This window comes from Lissotriton helveticus, chromosome 11 (assembly GCF_964261635.1).
Source record: "Lissotriton helveticus chromosome 11, aLisHel1.1, whole genome shotgun sequence".
Lineage (NCBI taxonomy): Eukaryota > Metazoa > Chordata > Amphibia > Caudata > Salamandridae > Lissotriton > Lissotriton helveticus.
The window spans coordinates 909,540,784-909,558,735 of record NC_136072.1 but is presented as its reverse complement, the minus strand read 5'-3'; the positions used below and the strand labels follow the sequence as shown (position 1 = coordinate 909,558,735).

Below are 17,952 nucleotides of genomic sequence, written 5' to 3'. Positions count from 1 at the left end.
GTGGGAGAAGGATCTTCCTCCTGCTGTCGCTCTTCGGATGCGGGGGACGGCGGCGAGGGCGTGGTTGGTTGATCTGAGGAGGCGCTTGGGAGTGTAGAAGTTGATCCGGTTGTTGAGGTAGCTCGGGCCTTGGTCGTGTAGGGCTTTGTGTGCGTGGGTGAGGAGTCGGAAGGTGATTCTCTTGTTGACCGGGAGCCAGTGCAGGTCTCTCAGGTGTCCGGAGATGTGGCTGCGTCGGGGGATGTCGAGGATGAGTCTCGCCGATGCGTTCTGGATCCGCTGGAGTCTCTTCTGGAGTTTTGCAGTGGTTCCGGCGTAGAGGGCGTTGCCGTAGTCCAGACGGCTGGTGACGAGGGCTTGGGTGACCGTCTTCCTCGTCTCGGTGGGGATCCACTGGAAGATCTTACGTAGCATGCGCAGGATGTTGAAGCATGACGAGGAGACGGCGTTGACTTGTCTGGTCATGGAGAGGGAGGAGTCCAGGATGAAGCCCAGGTTGCGTGCGTGGTCTGTCGGTTTGGGTGCGGTGCCCAGGGCGGGGGGCCACCAGGAGTCGTCCCAGGCGGAGGGCGTGGAGCCCAGGATGAGGACCTCCGTCTTGTCTGAGTTCAGTTTCAGGCGGCTGGTCGTCATCCATTCGGCCACGTCTCTCATCCCTTCGTGCAGGTTGGCTCTGGCGGTGGCGGGGTCAGGGAGAGGATCAGCTGGGAGTTACATTCTTATTGTAGACCGCAGATGTTGTAGTCTTATGCCCGGGACTCCTTATCTAGTCACTACAACGGCGAAGGTCAAGTGCTGTGGACGTTCTTTATTCCCCAGCTCCTTTCCAGACAGGGAGGCAAGGGCATGGCCCAATTTGAAAATTACTTCTATTCGAATAGATGCTTTAAGCAGAATGAAAACAGTGCTTCTTCAGACGCATACAAGGCTCACGTCATCAAAAGAAACGTATGATCTACAAGTCGCAAGGACGACTGCAGAGATACATACATTATTATCAACTAATTCCCCCGTACATTTCGCGGAAATCCTAAGCGAAATCTTAAATATTTCTGATACCACTGGGGTCTCAAAGGTATTTAAGACAGTATTTTCGATGGCATTAACACCATTCAAAGCCATACTGGGTATTTTTCCAGATTTCGTCCATTCGATTTTTGGCGGACTTCCCCTGATCCTGGGACTAATTGCAGGAATCCTATTCCTAGTCCTTATTTTTCGTTATGGCAACCCATGTCACAGATCAAACTCTCGCGACAATGGAAGATACGATCCTAGCCATTGGATACCGGGACCGGATATCAAAAATCCTGGGACTCTCCCGGCTTAGAGACCTAAACATGACTTGGTTTCTATCATTTCGACCAATGTGGCAAAGGTGTGTTTTACCTGTACTAAGGTGTCTGCTATGCGGAGAAGAATGCGTGTTAGACACCTGTCTGACGCTACAATCGGATGCGCCAGTGGATGCAGATACACTGTTGGTTCCTACCAAGGTTCACGCTTTGTGCTGCCCTCAAAGGCTGCCAATCCTGATGACGGCATTCCTGGAATCTTCACCACTACGATTGAAGAGTAGTGAAGTTCAAGATGAAAGCAACATCGAACAGGTACGACCTTCTGTCAGCAATGCAAATCAGAATGTCAATGGAGACAATCATGCGCACGAATGCATGGTTACCCCTATTTCCGACTTAGTGGAACTTTCCCATGAAGCTGTTGACAGTTTTTTCGAAAGCCTGAATGATATGATGTTCTCTCCAGAACAGAAATAGAGACTTTTGAGTAAACTCGCACACGGCGTTCCCTGAATTCGGCCTTCAACTTTAAAAATAAAGTCACATGAACAATTCTTCCCACCAGTTCACGGACAACAATTTTTTAGCAGCCCCAAATTATTTTTCACAAATTTTTCGGGACACTTATCTTCTGCTTAAAGTAAGAAACTATTCCTAGAGAACTAAGATTTCTATTTTTAGATACTTTATAAACTTTAGTTGCCCGCTGGGATGTTCACAAATATTTTATTATGTGATGAAATGGTCTCGAACTTCCTTTCTGTATAGCCATATTAAGAGCCATTTCATGTGTATTTCTCATATACCAATAAGCAATAATGCATAACAATGCGTGTTTACTTTTGCATTTAATTCATAGCTTAAGTGCATACAATATATATGACTGCAATTTTTCAGTATATTTGAAAATTTCGAAATGCATTTATGTATTTTGGGGTGGTAAGGTATACACTATACTCTATAGTATGTTGTACTATGTTATACTATGCATAGATTAGTAGATATGACCATAGTTAGCGTGGAGTGGGTGTCGTGTATTTCTATAGGTTCTGAATCAGTCCCCCTATTCCTGACCCTATTCTGGTTAAACTAACTATCAAGTTAACTAACAGTCAGCCCATGAGGCAAGAAAACCCCCATGATGCAGATACCGTTATCTGACGCAGTCACACTACGGCACAGGAACGTGTTATCTGATTAGGTCATAACGCTTGAGATCTAATTAGACAAGCGACATTCCTCCAGCCCCTGATAAGGCATACGACGTTCTCATAACAAATCAAACCTATGACAACCTGGACAATCCGTGCGGCCATTGTTTTGATTTCACAGAGAACTTTAGTAAAGAATGTGCTAACGAGCAAGTCGTATGACATCTTTATTGACGTACCTATGTCCATCCTTACGTCAATCTCGGCACCTTTAAGGTATAAATATTGCCGACCTTGCCCTATGCAAACACACGCGTGGTGACAAGACGGAGCAGCCATACTTGCCGAAGCCGAGAGCAGAGGCAGACCCCGCTGGCAACAGCCCCGCCTTCCTGACGCGCTGAGAGACGCGCTGCTATCTCAAGCCGAGAGACCCAGCACCGGCGCTTCTGGGCAGCCCTCGCAGGCAGCCTGGAATATCGAGAGCAGAGAAAGAGATACCATTCCTCATCCATCCTAAATTCCAGGTACAGAACTGAATAACCCCTCACAGAGAATTCTTTAGTTATTCACTTGGCAAAAACAAACTTAACTTAAAACTGTAACTTTCTATTCCCGCCCACGCATTAGACTTAGGTCAGGTACACGGGGTAGGCGTATTTAGAAACACCAGTTGAGCAAGTTTAGTCAAATGTATATGTGTATGTAAATATATTTTAATCATTTTAAACATCATATGGCTCAGAAACCATATCAATGTTTTTACAGTATTATTTTATACTATTGCTTTTAATGTATGCACTTTACTTAACTATAAGTATTGCAATAATATCGATCCATTTCTCTTGTACGAGAAAAGAGACTGATCAATAAATAACATCTTTTATTGAACACGCCCGTCTCTTCCTTTTCTCTACATTCTGATGAGACTAAGAATGCACGTACTGACTGAGTAAAATAATTGCCTTGTGCTCACACGACTCTTGAGATTGACTCTTGATTAGGGGAGAGCAAAGTTGTCATGTTCTATGGTTGTCAGAAACTAAATCCCTTCTTGTCTAATCAGGGGAGTTAATTCCTTCCTTGAACATTCGAGAAAGTTTCTAGCGAACTCTGAGCTTAGCTGGCAAACCCAAAAATTAAGTCTAGTATCGACAGTAGTAGACCTAGTTAACGTCTGGCCTAGGCCTTTACTGCTGTAGGTACTATTCCAATGCGCAGAGCCTATTGGGAAAATAGGAGCTACACTACACACTTTGCTTATCTTTCCTTTACATTCTGTTAACTTATGACCCATTTGTTAGGCTTAATATATAAGCTCACCACAATCATTAAGTGTATTTGGAACCTGGGCTAGCATAGCCTTCAAATCTTCACAGAATCACATGTAAAAAGAAGTAGTTGTCTGGCTCTTAGGCCATTCTGTTTCTAAAACCTACATTTTTTTTACCTATTTGGCAGTTTTGTATAGCGTAATGGAGCGCTTTACAAATGAGTCATTTTGCAAAAAACAGTCAGTGGTTGTTATACTAGCTTAAAGAACAATGAAAATCATGTTCATATACACTGGTTCCCATAAGAGCAGTAACAATTATTAATGCTCCTATGTAATGAATAAACTTGAAAGCTGTGGAGTCTACCGTTGGATTCTTTGGTCCCCTTATTTCGAGAGGAGTGGGATATCTAGAAGTGGAAAAGGGAGTATCCGGTTTATCTGTTCCTGTTTAAATGTTTCATATGATGGAATTGTCTCCAGTGATCTCCTACCCGATCATCCTTCTGAAACATTCCTTCCAAGATGTCAGAGAGAGTGTGTGGGAAAACATGATTGTTCATGCACATGCTGCATTTTCACCATAAACTTTCATTTGAGTCCATCCAAGAAGACGCATCTGATCTCAGGCTCACAGACAATAGTGAACCTGTGTAATTTGTGCATACCGGTATTTCTGCTAGCAAACCCTCTCTCTGAAAACCAAGATGGATGAGTCTTTGTCAATGCTTGAGTTTTCGACAGTGGGATGTACAAGATTAAACCTACTATATTTGTAACTCTGTATTCTCCTTAGCTAATAGCAATGACTGCTTCTGCCATTTTTAGCTGACCTTATCTGTTCATATTTTGAGACGCTGGAAAAGCCAGGAGCTGCGCATGAATAGGGTTGTTTTTTTACTCCTCTGTATTCTTTTTTTTATCATGCTTATTCTGCCTCCTCTGGTTTAATCACAATTTAAATAATTGTTTAGGAATACCGTACACACCTCTCAAATACGTTTGATGTGTTTTTTCTTTTTGTATATGTTGTTTTAAGTTAATGTTTCAAAGTGGAAAAATACTGCTTTTTGGTGATTGCTCAAATCATTTTTTTGGGTTTCATACAAAAACTGCCATGTCGTTGTTGTTTAACAATTATAACTATTTTAGCATGTTGTAATGCTTAAGCTGTCTCAGCATGTTGTAATGCTTACGCTGTCTCTCATACACTGTGTTTTTACAACAATATTTTGTTATACTTATATTTTATTGATTTTGCATTCAAATGCTTTTATATCTATTATCAAAATAAAGCTTTTTAGACTGAGCTGATTTCCCAAATCATTGTTTTTATCTGTGACATACACAAACTGCAATGTCTGCAAAATACTGACACAGGACAATGCTATTCAATCTGAATCTGGAATTGTGAGCATTTCATATATTTTATTAGGAAAAAAAAACATTTTAATTGCAACCGTTGGCTATTAGTCTGAGCATACACATGATACATCTCCATATCTATGCAGACGACTCGCTATTTTTCTAACAATAAATGTCATTTTAGCTTTGTCCTTAAAATTGTCATACACTATCCCAATCCAATGTCGAAATTAAATGGTAGCTTGAATGGACTGCGTATTTTTGTATTGCTTTACTGTGACTTTCGTTTTGGTAAAGGGATTTCACACAAAAAAAGTTTGTCTTTTGGATATACCATTTTAAGTTTTCGATTTGGTAATATTCTACAATAAATTTCAACATTTGGGGGGATGTATAGAAGAGCATACATGCCAACTAACACATTTCAGGCCGAAAGCACTCGATTTTTTTAAGTCAAAATGGCTTGATTTTAGCTATCCTGCCTACAATTGCCTCAGATTCGATATATGGCACAAGGGAATATACATACCCCCGATTATTTTTTTTTAAACAATCCCACTTTCCAGTTGTAAAATGTTAGCATGTTTGTAAAATAGAGAATTTGAGGGGAACACCGGGGGTGGGGGAATAGCCTTCCTTGATGACTTAAATTTAAGTGAAGGATATTTGCGAGCAAAGGAACCCTAAAATAAATCAATGGTTTTATAACAAACCGGGAGAGTTGGTTTATGAGCAGTCCGTGAACAAACTATCAGCAGTGAGTAATTATAAAAATTAACTGCGCGTAATAACCTCCTTAAATCGAAGGTCTTGATCTCAGTTCAGACCTAACAAACACTATTAAAGAAAAATAAATGTTTTTGAAAAGTAAACACCTTCCAATCTTCATGACTCGAAGGAACACGCCTTAAGTGTTTACATAAGCATCAGACTGTTATGGAAAGAAGAGTAGATCCGTCCTCACGCAAGCTATGAGAATGATAACGTCATTTCCTGTGACGTGCCGTCTGCTGTATTGTGTATACTAATTAGTCCACAAACTGATATTTTAGAACTTATAATTTTCTACTGCCCTTCATTTCATCCCCTTCCCCTCTCCTCACAGCCACCTTCTCCTCGCCCTTGGGTCGGCTCCTGTCATGGCTCCTCCCCTAGCGGTTCGTCCTTCCTTGTGTAGTCTCCGCCTCCGTCCCCGCCTGTGGCCACATGATGCGGCTGCAGATCAGAGTCTGCAGTTTGTGTACACCGGCAGCTGAGCATGGAGCACTTTTCGAGCCGCTGGCGGCCAGGCTCCCCGGCCGTCTGCCTCTTCCTGGTGTTTCTGCTCCGCCCGGGAGCCGGGGAGCCTCCGCTCCGCTCCTCGGTGGTGCTGGAGCCTTCGGGAGAACTCAGGACAGTCGCCGGCTGGGTACCGGGGGCTGTGGCCTGGGCCAACCTCACCGACCAGATCGAAGAAACGGGGTAAGGTGGAATTTTGGGCAGAGGTGAAGGCAGCAGACTCTGGGTGAGCTTGGAAGGACCCACGACGTAGGGCTCTGTTAGGGAGCAGTAGGGGATAAGAGTAGCAATATTCTGAGTTTCTGGCCTGGGTATCAGGGACTCAGTGTGACACCCTGCATGCAGGGTGGGAACAAGATGTTAAAGTCCGGGAAGTTGTGGAGTTAAGGGCCAGTAAGAGAGGGTAGAAGGGAGCAAGGGCAGCAGATTCCAGGGCGGTATGTGATCGTAGCATGACGAAGGAGGAAGACTGATGGCAGCATGCCAAAGGGGTCGAGTTGAGTGGTGACAGCAGGGTCAAATGGAGGAGGTGCAGGCGACTGGAGGCTGCAGGTTCAAGGTGATGCTAGAGAGGTGGCCGGAGGGTCAAAGTCAGGATAGTGGGTGACCGTAGAGGTTGATGGTGCAACAGGGTCAATGTGGGTGACGGTGGTCAAGTTAGGTGGCAACAGGGTCAAGTTAGGTGGCAAAGGCAACAGGACCAGGGTGGTGGTGGATTAGTGAGGTGCGCAGGGTATGGAAGGTGATCGTATATCCGAAGTAGAGAGTTGAGTGATGGTAGCAGGGCCAAGTGGGGGGCTAGTAAGTGGTGGCAGCAAGGGAGTGGTGGCCGCATGGGCAAGGGAGTTGTGGTGTTGACAGCAGGTCTAAGAAGTGAAGGGGAGTAGTGGCAACAGGGCCACAAGGAGAGGGGGTGGGTGGTGACAGGAGGGCCAAGAGGTGGAAATGAGTTGTGCAGCAGGGCCGAGGGAAGTGAGTGGTAGCAGCATTGCCAAGTGAGGTGGAGTTGAGTTGTTGGAGCAGGGACAAGTGAGGTGGAGTTGAGTGGTAGTAGCAGGGCCAAGGAGTTGAGTGGTAGCAGCGGGGCCAAGAAGTTGAGTGGTAGTAGCGGGGCCAAGGAGTTGAGTGGTAGCAGCGGGGCCAAGGAGTTGAGTGGTAGCAGCGGGGCCAAGGAGTTGAGTGGTAGTAGCGGGGCCAAGGAGTTGAGTGGTAGCAGCGGGGCCAAGGGGTTGAGTGGTAGCAGCGGGGCCAAGGGGTTGAGTGGTAGCAGCGGGGCCAAGGGGTTGAGTGGTAGCAGCGGGGCCAAGGGGTTGAGTGGTAGCAGCGGGGCCAAGGGGTTGAGTGGTAGCAGCGGGGCCAAGGGGTTGAGTGGTAGCAGCGGGGCCAAGGGGTTGAGTGGTAGCAGCGGGGCCAAGGGGTTGAGTGGTAGCAGCGGGGCCAATGGGTTGAGTGGTGGCAGCGGGGCCAATGGGTTGAGTGGTGGCAGCGGGGCCAAGGGGTTGAGTGGTAGCAGCGGGGCCAAGGGGTTGAGTGGTGGCAGCGGGGCCAAGGGGTTGAGTGGTAGCAGCGGGGCCACGGGGTTGAGTGGTAGCAGCGGGGCCACGGGGTTGAGTGGTAGCAGCGGGGCCACGGGGTTGAGTGGTAGCAGCGGGGCCACGGGGTTGAGTGGTAGCAGCGGGGCCACGGGGTTGAGTGGTAGCAGCGGGGCCACGGGGTTGAGTGGTAGCAGCGGGGCCACGGGGTTGAGTGGTAGCAGCGGGCCCACGGGGTTGAGTGATGGCAGCGGGGCCACGGGGTTGAGTGATGGCAGCGGGGCCACGGGGTTGAGTGATGGCAGCGGGGCCACGGGGTTGAGTGATGGCAGCGGGGCCACGGGGTTGAGTGATGGCAGCGGGGCCAAGGGGTTGAGTGATGGCAGCGGGGCCAAGGGGTTGAGTGATGGCAGCGGGATCAAGTGATTGAGCGGTGGCAGCACAGCCAGAGGATTGAGCGGTGGCAGCAGGACCAAGGGACTGAGCCGGTGGCAGCAGGACCAAGGGACTGAGCCGGTGGCAGCAGGACCAAGGGACTGAGCCGGTGGCAGCAGGACCAAGGGACTGAGCCGGTGGCAGCAGGACCAAGGGACTGAGCCGGTGGCAGCAGGACCAAGGGACTGAGCCGGTGGCAGCAGGACCAAGGGACTGAGCCGGTGGCAGCAGGGCCAAGGGACTGAGCCGGTGGCAGCAGGGCCAAGGGACTGAGCGGTGGCAGCAGGGCCAAGGGACTGAGCGGTGGCAGCAGGGCCAAGGGACTGAGCGGAGGCAGCAGGGCCAATGGCTAAGGGGCTGAGTGGTGATAGCTGGGCCAAGGGGGGTGGATATGAGTGATGATAGCTGGGCCCAGGGGTTGACTGGTGGCAGCTGTATCTGGGGAGGAGGCTGAGTGATGGCAGCAGTTCAACAAGCATTGGCAATGCCAACAGGTCTGACTTTAAGAATGCACAGTCAAGCCAGACCTAAAATCCATGTACTTTAGATTGCCCTCATTCATATGTGCTACTGTGGGAGAAACTACCATAAAATATCTAGTTATCTAAGACACTAATAGCGTTGCTGTTTAAATATTAATCATTGCACTTTATTGCGAACTTTGCACGGTCACTTCTGTACTTTACAACTGATATCATGGAAGAGGTTATACAAAGGCACGGCTCGAAATTGTTACCCACATTAGGATGAAGAGTATTTGATGCAATACTGCCACATATGTAAGGGAAAGGGGCTGGGAATCTAATCCACAACAGAGCATGATCTCCTCTCCGCTTTAAATACCATAGCTTTGTACAAACATAGACCTCTGGGCAATATGAATATCACGCAGTTTTATTGTCAAAAGCGCCAGTATCTCATGATTGTTTTATCTGTATTAGCATTTTAAATGGGCAGGTTCTCTGTACAGTTGTAGGGAAAATCAGAAGCTCTGGGGTGAAATGTTTAACAGTACACTCAGAAAACCTGTATGCGACCTCTGGCTTAACCCCTCCAAAGTTTAAGCTTTTCATGAAACCCTGAAGAACGTAGTCTGCAATTTTAATGATCGTTATATGTATGACTGTTTCTAATTAATGTTTTCTACGGTATAAAGTAACGGTTTTAGTTAACTAAAATAAATATATCTACCAACAACATTACAATTTCATGTATTTGCCTCTGAAAGTTCAAGCTCAGGCAGCTGGATAAATAAACAAAATGATCACAACTGTGTTTAGCACCTTGTGGAAGCGCATTACTTCTACCCAATCAAAACGTGCTCCTGGTGCCCAACATGTGCCCGGAGTCAAGGCCCCTCTCCTGGTGATTCTCACAGAATTGTCTGGTGACAACTATGCTATCAAACCAGACAAAAAGGGAGCGGAGATGTGATGGCAGCAGGTCTAGGAGACATGAATAAGAGTGGTAGGTTCCAGAGGGGGAAGGAAGTTCAGTAGTAAAAGGTGGTCTGATAATCTCTGATGTTTACAGCAACAGCTTTCAGACTTGGACATGTAGATTCACCTGGATAAAGTAAGGCAGTACTTGGGACTTCTGTCCAACACCTGTAGCACTAATACACCATAGATTGGCCTGGAAGATGGATGTACAAAGAAGTTGGTGGCAATCTTTTCACAGACCCCTCCCCCATTCTCTTCCCGCTGCCATCTTTTGCATCTTGACCTCTCTTTCTTACTCTTTCTCCCACTACCACTACCTCTACCTCTCCACTTCCTCATCTCATTTCTGTCTACCTCTCTTTCAATACCTGACCGCAGGTGACTGTATAGGGTGACCAAGGAGCAGGGTCACGTTGCTGTGCAGGGGCGCAGCATCTGAGAATGTTTCACTTGAAAGAAACGGTGGCTGTGCCATACAACCCTGCACATATATGGTAGCACAGAGAAATTTTGACATGGTCTGAGAGTAACCGAGAACACAGTTATTTTGTTGCGTGGTGCTCTTTTGGTAAACGCCGCCGCCACCTGGGGAGTCATGGCCGGAACCCAGGAAATCAGTTGCCAATATTTACATAAAACAACCAAACCACATACAGACAGTCGGTATTTCAAGTGTAACTGGGATATAATAATCTTATTCGAGAATTGTAGAGTGTTTTTATAGGTGCTTTATTCCCCGTACAGACTACTGTTATTGAATGATTCTACATTCTTTATTATTCAAGGGCAGCCGACACACGTTTCCTCCTACGACTTTCTCAAGGCAGGGTATATAAAGATGGTCCGGAGCCAGATTCAATAATCATGTTGCAACACCAATTCTGTAAAAATATCACTCAGTAGATGTAAAATGGGGACGGTCCTAAGAGAGTTCTCAGCGGGATAGTAATCAAGCCGTGCAAGACCATGATAAGTCTTGTAGAATGGTGCAGCCTCCCAAACTATATGCCAGATAAGGGCCAGTCTACAAGTCTTATCATGGTCTCTCGCAGCTGGATTACTATCCCTCTAGCAACTCTCTTATGACCGTCTCAATTTTATAACTACTGTGTGATATTTTACAGAATTGGCGTTACTACAGGAATATTTAATCTGGCTCAGGACCATCTTTATATACACAGCCTTCAGAAAGAAAGTCTTCGGACGAAACACGTGTCGGCTGCCCTTGTCTAATGAAGAATGTATAATCATTCAATCACCATAGTCTGTGTGGAGAATAAAGCTGTGCTTTGGTTATCTAAGAATGTTTGGCTGCTTCCTTCTTTGAATCTTCTTCTGTTGGGTTGTTTGCATGAATTGTTGTTTGACGTTTGAGCTACTGGCCAACAACAGCTATCTATGGTGGAGCCAACAAGCTGACATGGGTTAGCAGGGGCCAACTGGACGGAGAGTAGAAGATTCAAAGCATTGTCAGGCCAAGATAGATATTTGTATTGGAGTAGGGTGGCGTAGCGTGTAATGGATGATAAGATTGAGAAAGGTGGGATGGGAACTGTGGTGTAAAGGAGCGATGAGAAGAATAGGAAAAGCATTAAAAGAATTCAACTGGACTAAAATGCTAGACCTACAGGAGAATATAACATTTTCATCTCTCCAACAGGAAGTTCACAAGTGGGGGTGCTTTTCCAACTCTGCTGGAGACAATCTAGAAGTACATTCCTACTTGAAACTAATGGAATCTAAAAGCCATTGTCAAATCTTTGGAAGCCAAATTCTTCTCCTATTTCTACTTGCTCTTTAAGTAAAATACCCTATGTAAGATTTTACTTTCTCTTGATTTTAGGGAGGTGTGAGTACACCTGTTAGTCTAGCTAGTTGTCCTCCTTGTTAGGGATCGGTTAGAGTGCCTAACTTCCAACATCTGTTTCTTTCTAATATAATTTTGTAATACAATTGTTATGGTCAATGTTCGTTTATTCATTGTTGAACATATATTCATAGGAGTGGCTACAACACAAAACCTAAAGTTTGATCAATCATCTCGTAAGATAGTAGCTTGACCATAATCACCCACCCTCCCACTTACAACATGATGGTCGAATGCATGTGACAATATGAGTAAGTGCATGAGTTTCAGTGCCCAAGTTAATGGAGAGAAAAAAAGTGATTTCGTAATTGTGCTACCGTTTTTGTCTGCATCAGTATTATTTACTGAACACGTGTTACATTGAGCACATGATCTTGAGGTTTATTTTTATGCTGATCACATGTCAAAGTGATTCATCCTTAAGTGCCCTGAAATGAGCATCAGTCTTTGGCCCAGGCAGTGTTTGCAAGGGATGGCCCCTGCCTATGACCATTAATAGCCCAGGTGAAGTGCCTGGGGCCTGCAAGAAAAAATTTGGCTCAACTTATCCCGTAGAGCAGCATACTAATTTCAAAACTGTTTGTGGTTAATAAGGATTGTTGACATGTATGTATGAATCCTTTTTTCATTAATTTTCTTACAGTTGAACATAACAATTGACATTACATCATTTATCATTTGTAGGTCATCATTTCAACCTCATCAGAAGGCAGTTTATATTCAGCTGCATTAGTCATAAGTATCACCTGTACAGAGGGCATCTACCATCTACTTGTAAGATGTATTCCTCATGTATACCACCCAGTTCCTAGCACGTCTTATTAAAGTGAAATATTAAATTGAAGATCTATCGTTCTTGGCATTCTTCATCATATCTTGGCAGATTTTTGTTGGGTGTCCTCAACCATCTGTCACCAGCCCATGTTTTCACAGCAATATTTAAATTCTGGAGCCACTTGCCCATCCACCGTCTCACAATATCTGTTCTTACCACCTCCAGTCAGTGGTGGTTACGATAACACTTTGTATTCCAGTCGAGATCTGTCTCTTTCTCTATCTCTGTCTCTCTCTCTCTCTCTCTCTCTGTCTCTCTGTCTCTCTGTCTCTCTGTCTCTCTGTCTCTCTCTCTCTGTCTCTCTCTGCCTCTCTCTCTCTGTCTCTCTCTGCCTCTGTCTGTCTCTCTCTCTCTCTCTCTCTCTCTTCCCCTCCCCTCTTTACAGCAAGGGCACCAAGTCCCGAGTCATAAAATGGCATCCGCAATTTTCTATTCCTGTTGCAGCCTGCCATTCAGATTGCATGTTTGGTACTCCACGAGTCTACTGCATAGGTAGAGAATTGCTTTATGTACATACATTTTGAACATTATTTCCTAAGAACTATTGAACAGATTTAAACCAAATCACCCAAACCAAACTTTCTTGATAATGTTCTAGCTTTCAACCAAATTTGGTTTAATTCTGTTCTGCAGATTTTGCTGTATCGAGGTTCCTGTGGGAAATTGATGGGGGAAATGTGTTTTGGGACCCCATCCCCTTTTTCTGGCCCACCTACTTGGCGGAAAACCCATAAAACTTTGAAGGAAGGAGCTGTGTTGGCTTAAAGTTTTAGGTGGAAATTTTCTGGAATATGCGTCAAACTCTGCCAAAGATATTAGCAAACCACGAAAATCAATTTGCTATGGAAACCCGGTCTTAATCAGAATCATAACTTAACTATGGTGACCAAAAAACAATATGTGTATAATTGTACAAGCACGCTTGCTATTTCCCTGTCATTTGATTAATAATGTCACTTTTGTCCTTTATCTGTACTGTCGTAGGTGCCCTTCTTAGCATTTGATTACCCAATGAAGTAATGTACTGGCTTTATTGCCTACCTCATGTAAGCATAGTTTTACACAACGGAAGTAAGCACTGGCTTCATTTTGTAAAATGATTCTATAGTTTCCCCATAAAGTTAATAAATGCTGTTTGAGTCGCATGCCCTGGTTTATCAGATACTCTAGTTGAAAACATTGTCTCTCTTCCTTGGATCATGCATGCCATTTCAAGCTATTTTAGATAAGTTCTGACCCCTTATCATTGCTTAGTCTTCCTATTTTGAGGTTGTTCACTCCACTAATCTTAAATGTTCCTTCTGTTAATTTTCCACTTCCGTTCCTGGACCCCCCAGTATCTTCCTATCCCATAGTTCAACATATATAACTTGCAGCCACTGTGTTTCCTCATGGACCTGTGTTTTGATGTTGACATCCGGGATTAATGATGTCAGAGTCCCCTTCAACAGATTTATTAGTTCCCCAGATCTGGAAGTATAAACGAGTGACAAATAGAAAACCCAACCTAGAAAATGCTGTGAGCATTTCTTGTTAAACCAGTATTGCCCGTAATCACTATCTCCGATGTAACACTGCTACATGGATGCTAATTGCACACATTCTTGTTTTAACTTTTTGAAAAATACCACTTTGCACTTAACTTGTATTTCTTGAGATTTGCCTTCCATTGCCAGCACCTTCCCAATCGATAGCATCGACTGCCCTGATGCCAGTTGCATCGCTCTGATCTGGGGGAACCAATCAGTGACGGCCTGGGAGGATCCTGTTAGAGCGCCCAGGCATTTAATGAGGCAGCAGCGCTTTTGCGCAGCGGATGCGCGGCTGACACACCAAATGCAAACCCATCTGGGCCCATCCTTGTCTGGACGGCACCAGGTGCCAGGCACCCTGTCCCATTCAACTCCCATCTGCCAGTTTACTCCCATGGTGAACTCCGTGCTCTTAAGAACCCCCTCCCTCCATGACTCTGCAGTGAGCACAGGTGTGCCCCAGATGGGTTACCTTGCCGCTGCGAGTTCTGCTGTTTTAAGATCAGTCAGCCTGGGCCTTTTACTAGATTGCCTCCCGCGACCCTGCCCCAGTTCACGGATTATACGCTTTACAGTATCAGCTGTCGTTCCCTGGTCAAACACCATGCTGCTGTGTTGCATTTTATTCAGGACAATGCCTCGGATGCCCTGTTTCTTACAGAAACCTGGCTGGGCCTGGCCACAGTAGCAGAACCAAAGCACTCCACTCCAAACCTCCACAGCCCCCGGGTATCACTTGAAGAATTTCAATAGAACCAGAGGCAGAGGAGGTGTCATTGCCGTAATCTATAGAGATAGCTACATCTGTAGGCTGACCCATTTCACTATTCCAGACTGCGAAAGTTTCCTCTTTAAAATTTCTCAGACCTGCAGTTTCTCTCTTTCCGGGTTTCTAATATGTCGTCTCTCTGGCCCTTCAAAGCCTTTAGGGAGGCACTGGCCAACTTCACTGCCCCACTGATCATCAAATTAGCCAACTTCAACATCTTGGGAGACCTGCATCTTTGCTTGGATGCCACCCATGATTGTAATATTGCTAATAGTATAGATGATCTAGCTGCTTTATAGTTAACCAAATTAGTTACTGGCAACTTGTACTTAGCTGGCCACCTCTTTGCCCTGGTGTTCTCTAACCTCCGCTCCCTGCTTGCTGCAGCTCCCCACCCCGTGCCCGGGACTGACCACTTCACGATCCCCACTGCGTTGCCAAACGCAGACGTCCATTCCTGACCTGATCCTCAAACGCCCCTGGTACAAGCTCGACCCCCAAATATTTGAGGATTTTATTCAGGGTAACTGCCCCCATTTTGCCCTCAACTCAAAGGCAACTAACACCCTGCAGTATTGGCTCACTTCATCCTTAGTTGTCTTTATCCCTGCTAGATAGGTCTCTAGTAGGAAAGAGCATGCTGCCCCTTGGTTCAATGTTATCTTCGCCAAAAAGCACTGTAGGGCTTTAGTACGCTCCTGGAGGAAAGCATTCGAACCTCTACCAAAGAATACAAAATACAGCAGTCATCAAATCCTACCATAAATTGATTTAAAAAGTAAGGGTAGAAGAACATTTTGCAAATAAAATTAGGAACAGCAACAACCTTGCTAAATAAATTATTAACCTATCGAACAGCCTGATAAAAACAGTACTCTCATCTTACCCTATTGAAGCCTCCAGTGCACACTGCGAGAAATACACAGAATATTTAATTGGCAAGACAGAAGACATCTGCCTCTGTGAGACTAGATGGGACAGCACCGCCAGCTGCTAGCAATCCTATGCTTTCGCTCAAATTGCTACATCTCCTGTGTCTGCTAGAGCTGCTAGCCTTCTGTAGCCAAGTCAATTCTGCCTCACCTGCAGATCCATTTAAACCAGGTCTGTTTCTCAAGCTTCAGGACCCTCGCCTTCCACCCTGCTTAGAATAAAATATTTCTGTCATCAGCCTGTGTCCCAGCCCTTGTAAGCATCCCAAAGTCATCCCCTTCCTGAAGAAACAGTCTATGGATGCTTCCAAACCTGAAAACTTCTGCCCTGCCCCCTCTTACCTTTTTTAGGTCTCGCCCTGGAATTAGCATCCAAAGGATGCTTCCAGGGACGGAGACGTATAGTCAGCTGTCTCGAGGGAAGGACGGACGAGAAGGTGCACGAGCGCAGATTGCACCTCGTGGGCGCGCAGGGCGCCGTGCCCCTCTCCTGCCTCGGAAGCAAGCACCAACACGCATGCGCATACCCAGAGACACACACACACACACGAGCACCCATGCACGCACCCATACATACAGAGAACCCACCCCGCCGTCGCATACACACACATGCGCGCACACACACTGCATACACACACGCTCCCCCCTTACCTCACCAGAGACACACACACGAGCGTACATACACACAGGCACGCATACAGAGAACCCGCCGTCGCATACACACACACACTGCATACACACACGCTCCCCCTCCCCCCTTACCTCAGCAGGCTCTTTTCTTGTCCTGTTTTCATGTGGGCTCATTCTGTTCTGCTCCCGATGGATGGATGGGCGGGCGGGTGCCGAAGAAGCGACCAAGAACACTCTGCGCCTGCGCGGAAGTGCACGCGCCCGCCTGACGTCACTTGTTTTGATCGTTTACTATTGGTAATGTTCCTGCGCCCCGCCCGGCACGAGTGCTTGCTCAAAGCAAGAAACTACATTTCCCTGTTGGGTGTTTAAACTGAGCGGAAACACTCGTCTTCATAATGCGAGCTTTTAAGGTAATTTACAGAACTCGGTTTTTCTTAAAGGAAGAACACTTCTTTCTCCGTATGAAAATGTGCCTTTCCGCCGCATCGTTACTGTGGTAGAAAAGCGAACTTTTCACACCGTGTTTTTCTAACCCATTATCAGGATTAGACCCCATACAATTTTTAAATGTCGTTTTTTTTACACGATTTTTAGTTCCACATAGAACACTTCTTTCTCAGTATGAAAATGTGCCTTTACGCTGCATCGTTACTGTGGTAGAAAAGAGAACTTTTCACGCCGTGCTTTTCTAACCCATTATCAGGATTAGACCCCATACAATTTTTAAATGTCGTTTTTTTACACGATTTTCAGTTCCACATATACTTGAAAAATGATCCATTCTGCAATATGTAGAACCTGTATGTCATAGGTTAACGGCCAAAAACGAACACGATAAAGTGATTTTTTGATTTTATTGATATGGTGTTTGAATGATTGCAGATGGCTGAATGGTGCCCGAGGTGAGAGGGGACGCTGCTCCTAGGACCCCACGGATGAGAACAGGGCAGGGTCAGGCATGCAGGTCACCATTAAGGCTGCAAACCCCATGGCAGAGCCGTGTCCTTTTGTCCTTGGTAGATGCAGTCCTCTGGCCTGGGGGTCTACTTAGTTTCACGTATAAAACAGGCCTTCTATTATTTTGCATAGCACAACCTCTCTGCATTTCATTCTTTTCATTTGACGTGTATGTGAAAACGAGTTGCTGAGGACGTTACGTTAAAATCTAAAATGTTTAAAATCTTCCATAACAGCCAAGGAAAACCTACCTTTTTGGAAGGGTGCGATACAGGGTTGTAGCTAAATCTAGTTTCTATAGCTCGGAGTGCTGTGTTTTTAGGGGATGATTTTATGGATACAGTTGTTGTGGCCTGAAAGTGTCTAAAGGAAATTCATGTACTAAAGTGCTTTCTAGGTGCCAAGTCTATGGTTGCATGATTGTTTTATACAACTTTGTGATTTTTATACATTTGTTACCGCATAATTTGGCCTCTTTTTTATTTTTTATACCCAACGCTGCCGCATACTATATATATATATATGTACCAGCGAGGGTTTGATTAAAGAATTCCTTGACTACAGCCATTGGGTCCGTGTCTTCGTGTTTTCCACAACAGGAGTGTGGTCATCTGAAGATCGTTTGGTTTATATATATATATATATATATATAT

The 17,952-nt window shown here is 45.5% G+C and overlaps 1 protein-coding gene across 1 annotated transcript in view; it reads left to right on the top strand.

The window, feature by feature from the left end:
• The first annotated feature begins 6,282 nt into the window (after positions 1–6,282).
• Positions 6,283–17,952, top strand: part of PLBD2 (phospholipase B domain containing 2) — a 149,995-nt gene continuing 138,325 nt past the window's right edge. Inside the window, exon 1 of the mRNA XM_078667146.1 lies at positions 6,283–6,548. Coding sequence (XP_078523272.1) covers positions 6,346–6,548 — 203 coding nt within the window. The 5' untranslated portion in view covers positions 6,283–6,345. The remainder of the gene's footprint in view (positions 6,549–17,952) is intronic.